The sequence below is a fragment of the Hyposmocoma kahamanoa genome, unplaced genomic scaffold (assembly GCF_003589595.1).
Source record: "Hyposmocoma kahamanoa isolate Upper Pololo Valley unplaced genomic scaffold, ASM358959v1 82296, whole genome shotgun sequence".
In the NCBI taxonomy this organism is placed as follows: domain Eukaryota; kingdom Metazoa; phylum Arthropoda; class Insecta; order Lepidoptera; family Cosmopterigidae; genus Hyposmocoma; species Hyposmocoma kahamanoa.
The window spans coordinates 99-9,331 of record NW_020654145.1 but is presented as its reverse complement, the minus strand read 5'-3'; the positions used below and the strand labels follow the sequence as shown (position 1 = coordinate 9,331).

Sequence of the window (9,233 nt, the reverse complement as noted above, 5' to 3'; positions counted from 1 at the left end):
AAATTGTTTTTCTAATCAATTGGCTTGATGTCATATTGTCCCTTGTAAAACTTATGGACGTACTTACAACTTTTCACGAAAATTTATTAAAATTACGTTGTAAGCCACGCCCATTCGTTAGAAAGCGGTCAAAATGACACCATTTCGTTATTACATGATCGCAATCGCGAATAATGTTTCGGAATTACCTCCAAGATTACACAGACATCTCTCTTAAGTTGTCAAATACAATTATTATAAAAAATTGATTTATTAAACGTCACGAGTATCTTTATTATAGTTTTTACGTAGTGTTTTAGCGAACTTTAAATAAATATAATTATGTCATATTTTTGTTGTAAATTATAACTCATAAACAAGCAATGATGGTTCTCCAAGTAATTTTGAATCTTGTTAAGAAGAGGACGTGAAATGAATGAAAAAAAAAGTGTACTGTATTCGATTTAGAACCACCATTGCTAACCACCCTAACCACAGCACCGGGGTGTCGCGTGGCGCCACATGTTTTACGTGTTGCTTCTCATGTCTTCCACAGCTGAGAACCAACCGCCGAATAATTCACTAACAGAACGTAAGGAGCATCCAAATCGAATCATCAAACATCATCGAACCGTCTCCTTACCAACTGGATGTCCACTTTTTCAAGAGCCGTTGAAAATAGTCCACGAAAGAACGCGGTCTGCGCCTTTGACAGGCGACGAGGTGGACCGCGCGTTCTTAGAGAAAGCCGCATCGCATTCGTCATGTAAAACCGTTAATGGAATAGACGCTTTTGCGAAGAAGTCGCAATGGCCGAGGCGAGCGAGTACGGGAACGAGATTGTCAAAACTGTCACCAGCGCATTCGAAGAGTATGTATCTCCATCGCTTGTTAACACACATCGCACATTTTACTAACGTTGTCATTTATGAATATATATATTTTTTGTTTTAAATTGCAACCTGGCGTTTTGTTCACTGTGTCGTTTTTGTAGCTGTTTCTGTTGTATTGTCTTACAATGTTGTTGTCTACGTTGTTGTTGCACACGTTTCTTAATCGAACTTTGCTGTTCATAATTTGTTTTTTACAAAACACTAATAACCAAATATGAAAAGCGAATAGTAAATTAGGAAATTTGTGCACTTAAACGTTTTTATACGAGTTACCATGTTGCGGTTGTCGATATTGTCTCTGGTATTAGCATTTTGTCTGTACCTCGAAAGTAGTAACGCATGATGCTTTTTACATATTACGTTGAATGATTATCTTTATGTGCATTTTTGTATATGTTAATAAGGGCTTTTTTTATACCACCAGTTCTATAATGTGACCGCATAAGATCGTATAATTTAGTCGGTTTTGATGCAAGTATTTTCCTAAGAGGACGTATTATTGAAGCCTGTAATTACCTTGTTTCGTGTTAAGTTTTAACACTCATATCGATGCCTTACTTTGTCAAACTCGTATGAAAAACTTTCCATTTATTTTAAATTTCTTATCAAGGGTGTTAATTTGGGTGTATTACATTAAAAATAGGTAAAAGATAGTGTGTAAGTATAATTTGCAATATGCAACATTTGTATATACAATTCATTTTTAGCATTTCAGTAACTTTGTGATTTAAGATACGAGTTTGAGAATGTAAGGCGACGATATGTTCCTTAGGTATATTGAGCTGGCTCGTCATACTTGATATGCCTCAGAAGTTTGTCTTTATTCGTTTAAGTTGAATAAAAGGTTGCCAAGTGTCTGTAGTCAACTTGTAATTTTTTGAATTATTGTTAATCCAATTGCGATTAAAATATTTCAAGTCAGCTGCCACCCTGCCACTCGCCGCGCATCTACCTATAAAGCTTGTTTATACGGTCACATTATACAGGTTGTAACTAAAAGGTGCGGTATCATTTCGACATGTGTTAAACATAGTTAATTGTTGGTTGCCCGTACAAATGTCGCATTGATCACGCTTTGTACAGGGAATCAATTTTTTTTATCTTGTTGCTTGAAATTGTTATTTGTTATCATGAGCATTGTATAGTGTACAAAAATCGCCTGTATTGTCCTTAACAGTGGGAGTAATTTAGGATTTTGACGGAAATTAATTATTTAAACCATATTCTGATGTATAACTTACAGGCACATGGGACTTGTCAAGTTACGTCTCAGGGTGACGGGCGCAGTGGTAGTGCCCCTCAGATCTTTGCTCTTTTAAAGCTCTGAGTGGCACTGTAACTGTTATGGACAGGCGTGTAGCTTACCATCAGGCGCACGACTTGTTCGTCGCGTCACTTGATGTTATAAAAAAAAACTTTTTTTCATCAGTATTGTAAATTACATCCATTCGTACTAAATGAGGACAATATTTCCCACTCATTGCCTTTACCTTCGCAATGTTTATCTAGGCCTTGCGTCAAACCCTAGGCTAGGCGTCGGTCTCCTCTAAGGAGAATTAGCTTTGCTTAGCCAATGCCTTAATTTAAGCAAATTGTATTAAAACTGTTAAGTATAACATATTATTAATTTAAGAATAATGCGCTTAATTATTACGTCGATTCTTTCTAATTAATTCTGTTTCTATCTTTAATAGCAAATTGCACGTCTGTATATCTCTACTTCTTTTTCTAATTAGATCTTTTTACCGCATTATCGTTCAACGTACTTAAATGGTAAGTTCCCCCGACTCTGTTTTTGTCTTGTATTTTTGACGTTCGTTTGTGGTAACAATGGCAGGGATCACCATTACTTCTGCTTGGCAGCTCTAGTGAATAGGGATGGGCGTTGGTTTTTTATACATTTTAATAAACTTTCAGTCATCCATGCCTTTGGTGCAAATAGGCCACACCTTTGAAATGATAATTTTTCAGGAGCGAGGTTTAAACGGGAGATTTTCACATACACATAATTTGTTTCTGTAGTTAGTGTTATTTTTATGACTTTCATGTGATAAAAGCACTTTGACGTAAGCTCACATTGTGGCTTTATTATCCGTCTGAAACTGATGTTAAACTTTAATTAGTATAGTTGATAGCACTTTCCTTCGAAATCTTAGACTTTTTAAAAGTAAAAACAATTTTTACTTACAATTTCAAAATAAGTGTGGCGCGTACCTAAATTATGTTCTCTAGCGCCATCTAGGTTTTTTAGATTCCATTGTAATCCGATGTCATTGTTATCGCACAAAGGAACATCAAATGAAACGTTTATACGTTATCAAAGATTTTTTATACCGATACGTTGTTTAGTGTAAGCCGCCAGACAGAGGGTAATATGCATCACGCGTATTTATATGTGAAAAAAAAAACGCCATTACAAAATAGTCAACATTTTGCACCTTTGATAATAAAGTAATACAAAAAGAAACGTTTTTGGGACACTGATAAAATAAATAAAAAATACTTAAAAAGTAATATTATTATTAGATTTGAACATTAGAGTACACCATTTATTTCATATTATCAATATCACGATATTACAATTTAAAATATAATGCCAAGGGATAATGTGATCGTCACTTGTATAAACAATAATAATGAATATAAAACAATGTAGCACATATATACATCACACCACGTCTGTCTCCCACCGGGGTAGGCAGGAGCTATGGACCTGCTCCTGCTACGCTCCTGACAAATCTTCACCTCCTCCATTCTCATCAGTCTCTTCATACATGTTCTTTTATTCTGAGTACTTTTTTATAGACATCCCAACTCTGATTGAGATATGTGTGCCGAGGCTTACCTCTCCTCACGCCTCTTGCAGTGAACTAAAAAATTATAAATAAATAAGAAATATTGACGTAATACAGCTACGTCCAATAAAAAAAAACTATTTCTTTCAAGGAAATTCGTTTACACGGATGTGAATTTTGTTATCCAATAAAAGGAGTTTATGCGTGCCATATACGTATTCATAAATCACACTGTTAATACAATAGTGTATTAACTCAAAAAGTGTGTTTTTTCAGCATCGATCAAAAACGAATTAATTACTCTCTTCCCGTGAAATATTTTTTAAATTTATGTATAGGATAAAGTTTTTTACAGACATCTAATCAATTTCCTACTTGCCAAATATGTTTGAAAATAAAAGGGAAGAAAGAGTTTCATATCTTTGATCATAATTTTGTGTAAGGACTGTTATGTCCAAGATCTAGGTCACAAAAGTTTGACTCATTTCGAGTTAAGCGGATATCTTTTAATTGTTTCTTACAATATCGTAACGACGGTTTTAATGACGTGTAGAGAATCAAATTTCTGCAATAGTATAATCATGAATTTCACATATTTTGAGTTGCAACACTATTGTAATAGCAGTGCGATGCCATTTGACTGACGCTAATTACGTTTTTTTTTGTTCAAACTTATTCCGTCAGCTTCCCAAAAATTTCTTTTTGAATTACGTCACTTTATGATTGAGGGTGCGACTTGTGGAACCGTGGACGAGGCTATGTACAAAATGCTTCCATAAGAATAGAATATAAAACACAAGCGCGTTTAATTGCAGATGCGACCACGCTTCGCAACCGATGTGACAGTATGCCGTCACGTGCTAGTTCTTCGTTTGAGGTCGAGCGACCGCCACAGAGGCATACGGACCTTATTGATGGTAAGATACTTGTACTTAAAGTTTATTAAACTGGTAGTCACGTACAGTTCATCTACTAGATCTTCTTCTTCTTCTTATATTGTCGTTACTCCTTTTATTTTAGTGCTATATTGGCTGAATAATATCCGACGTGAAAAGTAAGTACCGTTTTCAAATGCGCTCGCTGCAGCGCTGCGGTCGTTGTGCCGCGTATGCGCACTGTATACTTACAACTGCTGGGAATTGAGAATCCCGTCAACTCTGAAATACGCGCCGTGATTAGTTTTCTCAAATCTGTAAAGTGCATGAGCGATGGAATGGTAGGGAAATAGGTTAGTGCTTTTAATGGTGGCCACCACAATGTTCATGATTTGGAACGAAGTGGGCTACCTTCAGTTATCACTGAAGATTTGGTGCAGAAAGTTGATCAAGTTGTCAGTTTTATCAGATGATCGCCCTCCATATAATCCCGATATAGCGCCCAGTGACTAAAATGTATTTACAGTACAAAGATCTTTAACAAAAACACTTGGGAGAATTCATTCAACTCTATAACTTGACCCGTAGCTCAGTTGGCAAGAGCAATACTATGGTGCAGCATAATCGTGGGTTCAAGTCCCATTGGGTCGAAGAAAATTTTTCTGTGTTCGATCTTTGAATTAATAATCATATTTAAAAAAAAACAATAGTTATTTCACAAAAACATCGCAATTATAAACTAAAAATTATAGATCAGATCGCTCACTTTAAAGATCAAGTAGGCATAAGTCTACTATACTTTTACTCTGTCTTTTTTGAAGATGGAGTAAAATGATGGTTTATTGCTTAAAAGCGTTAACCGCTTGCGAGCAGCTAGTGATTGCAGTCGATAAATATACTATCGACTGAAATTGGTCACCCTTATGGAGTAATAGTCGAACTTGTTTCATTTGAATCATCCTCGACCCATTATTCATCCAATTACTGAGCACAACTTCATTTGAATTGTCAATTTTTACTGTATTTATAACTATGTTTATGAAAAATACAAACAGGATACATATTTTAAAGTTTCCATTTTAATTATAGATAATCAAATCCGGCTATTCTTGTTAAAATGTACATGAATAAAAATTGATGTCAATTCTAGTAGGCCAACTGTCAAAATAAGAATAAAGGAGGCAATAACGCAATTAGTAATTATTAGAACGTCATAACATTCATAATTCAGTAATTTTTGGCAAAATTTTATCTTTTACAATCTATCGATAAAACTATCGACAACAACAACATAACTATTTTAAATTTTATGGTAACCCTACAAATGTCATCTTACTCCGTCTTCTAAAAAAAGATACTATATATTACCGGAGTTTTTATTTCTTAGTGTGTGAAGAAAGTCTTGAACGGAGTATAGAAATGACTTGTTTATTGCAGGTTTGGAAATATCTCGAGATGACGTTGACTCAGTGGAATGGCATCGAACGCCACGCATCCCTGAAGAACCGGATTTTTGTGAACCTATTAGGGATTTGATGAGGTAAGTCCTGGATTTGCGAAGAAAGACTAGGAGGGAAAATCTGGCTTAATACTAAAACATTAACATAATATACTACTTGTTTACTTTTGAGAGCGGTTGCGCCTTAAGTGAGAGAATAGAACAGAAATCCTTTTTTCCAAAAAGGCACAACACAGCACATAAATTATAACATAAAAAATGAAATAAAAGAGAAAAAACACAACAACTAGATAATACAGACACAAACAACACATAAACAACAAGCAAATATGGATGATTGATTGATATAACAATAAATAGTCAAGTTATTAGCCATAAAGTGTGCCTTCTGTGTTACGGAATCCGTCAACCACTCAGCTTGGTAACGTCTCACTGAATATGCTGTATTCTGTGGATCCGGTAACAGAGAGGATAACGGTTCGACGGCCTGTGGTGGCATACACCTATGACTTTCAAGTTCTAAGTTACGTGCATTTCGATATCTCCAATGAACTCTACCAACTTAATTTTTGTACCTGTTCTGTTTTTATTTTGTTTTTTATTTCTTTATTTTTCTTTTCACATAATTCGTTTTGTTTGTTTTTTTGAATTTTGGGTTTGTTTCTTTATTTTTTTTATTCACCGAATTCTGAGAGCATAATATCAGTAAATAAAAATGGCTGTTTACAAAAATAACAGAAAATGACTAAAATATAAAGTTGGCGTAGTGATATTGGAGGTATCGATTTGTAAGTGTGAGTAGGGAGGGATACTTTACGCTAACGGTGAAATAAAACACCGTGATGAGATCTGCATGTAGAAGAAGGTTCACAACCCTTGGAAGACGTGTGAAACCCCAACACGTTGGATAGTAGTTGTAGATCTCCTTGTGAAAGGGTTTGTCCAGGGAAGTACTGCCACCTTACCTATTTCTGCCGCCAAGCAGTAATGTCAGCATTACTGTGTTCCGGTTTTGAAGGGTAAGGGTGCTGGTGAAATTACAGGCACATTGGATTTGTCAACGTAGGTCTCAGGGTGACAAAAAATAGTGTGCCGAACCATGGCATAACCCTTGATTGATTGCATAGACCAGTAACTCAAGAGGACTGCTGACGTGGGCTGGAGTTCCACCCCTATGTTATGGATATTCCCAGGATATAGCCAGCGGCTAGACAGTGGAATTCCCTTGCGGACTTGTTCCCCGAATGCTATAACTTGATATTTTTTTTAAGGCGAGAGTAAATAGGCATTATTTAGGTGTGCATGCTACATCGTCGACCTCATCGTCACTTTCCATCAGATGAGATGAAGATCAAATGCGCACTTGTTTAATAATAATAATAGTAATAATAATGGTATTTCTCGTGGACGTTACCATCCCGCATGGCGAGGGTCTCGTGAAAGCCGAAATCGAGAATCGCCGGAAGTATCTCGACCTGGCGCACGAGATCAACGACTTATGGGATGTGGCCTCCACTGAAATAATCCCAATTGTTTTGTCCGCAAATGGGTTAATTCCGCTCAGCCTTTATAACAGCTTGAGGCGGTCCTGCTCGATACGGCGCGTATTTTTCGCCGGTTCTTGAACTTGAGTCCCTGACCCCGGCCGACTGTGCTATTGCCGGGAAATACCGCCTTTCCGATGAAAAAATTCAAAATTAATCTTTTAGGCCCTGAGAGAGGCGACAGTCTAAAATAGATAATAATCTCCATATTACAGATCGTAGCTTTGAAAAAGGTCAAAATTCCATCTTAGATCTAGATTGCGCTGATTAATAGCCTGGAAGTAATTTATATTATGTAAATGGCCGTGGATATCAATGAAATATAAGAAGTCAGTTTTTTCCTTCTAATATTTTGATCATGAGCTAAAATTATTTTCGGTACTTCGACATGCGTGCTTTGAATATGCGTGTCAATAGATGGCAATGTGTGTTATAAACGAATTTATAGATTAACGCTTCCTAATATTGTATGTAGATGGCGCTAATCATAAACAAAATAAAAGAATAGCCCGCACTGTCCTTAAAATCTGTGCAACTAGCGACATCTAGTTGATTTGTTTGTTATCACTACAAATTAGAGTAGCTTTGATAAATTGCAGCTTGTCAATCATTGACTTACAATTATATGGACGTCGGGTCCGCGCTAAAAAGTGTCCGAACTTATAGGGCGTTACAATCGTATACAGAGCGTCATTCACGCTTTAGTCTTCGTTTGTTCGACAGCGAAGCAAAATTAGACAGTACTGCGATGACATTACAATTTAAATTCAACGTTTTAGCTTTTTCATATTCCTTTACATGTCACTACGTTTAAATAGGTTGACTTGGGACATTTTCTTCGTGGTTTTTGTATTAGACCCGTCGTCCATTTATTTGTAAGTCAATGTTGTCAATGTAAAACAAATTAGTTACAAAAATAGTTATTTGATTTTTATTTATTTATTATATTGTTTATTTGTTACTTCGTGATATCTGGTGTACAAATAGTTACTAAATACCCGACTACGCTATCTTGAGTCGCGATTAGCAACCCTTTTCAGTTATTGGTCATTTAGACACACATCTGGTACAAAATCTTATTCCAAATCACAGCACGTCACTCCGCGGCAGCATACAGCATTCGCGGACATCCTCAATAGGGGTGGACGACTTAGCACTGGAGGCGACTCCAGTGCCCGATGGTTACCTACCAATGGCTCCGCGCCACGAAACCTTGGGCGGTCTGGTGTCGGCCAGCAGTGGGTCCGTTTGCAGCGGGACGCCGTCCACTGATCCTCGGTTCAGGTGAGTATCGCGTCTCTAGCGGTCGCAACGGAAACTAAGAATTCGCTAGCGACTCACTGTTAGGGCGCGTTCCCATTACGTCGTGACTTGTATATTTAAATGAAGTTGTTCACACATTTAGAACAACACGATTAACTGTCGTTCACGACTTTTTTGACGTTATGACGACGAGCTAGAACGACAGTCGTCTGACGGTAAACAAGACGTTGTTTGTTGAACAATTGTTCAACGATAAAATAAACGTCCATGACACAGGCACGAGAGATTGTCGTGAACAGGCTATTCGTGACAGTCGTCCAATGATAAATAAAACGTTGTGACATAATGGGAACGCGTCCTTAAAGCAAAGGCGATGACGTAGCAATGAAAGCTAGTGAAATTGTTGTTTTCATTGTCGTGCACAG

At 36.8% G+C, this 9,233-nt stretch overlaps 1 protein-coding gene across 1 annotated transcript; it reads left to right on the top strand.

Annotated features, from left to right (window-relative positions):
• Positions 1-501: 501 nt before the first annotated feature.
• LOC113234284 lies at positions 502-8,829 on the top strand (the record flags this gene model as incomplete). The annotated part of the gene is made up of 4 exons (XM_026469583.1): positions 502-850; positions 4,483-4,584; positions 5,980-6,082; positions 8,638-8,829. Coding segments are annotated over exons 1-4 (746 nt in total), but the record flags the coding sequence as incomplete, so codon positions are not given.
• Positions 8,830-9,233: the final 404 nt, after the last annotated feature.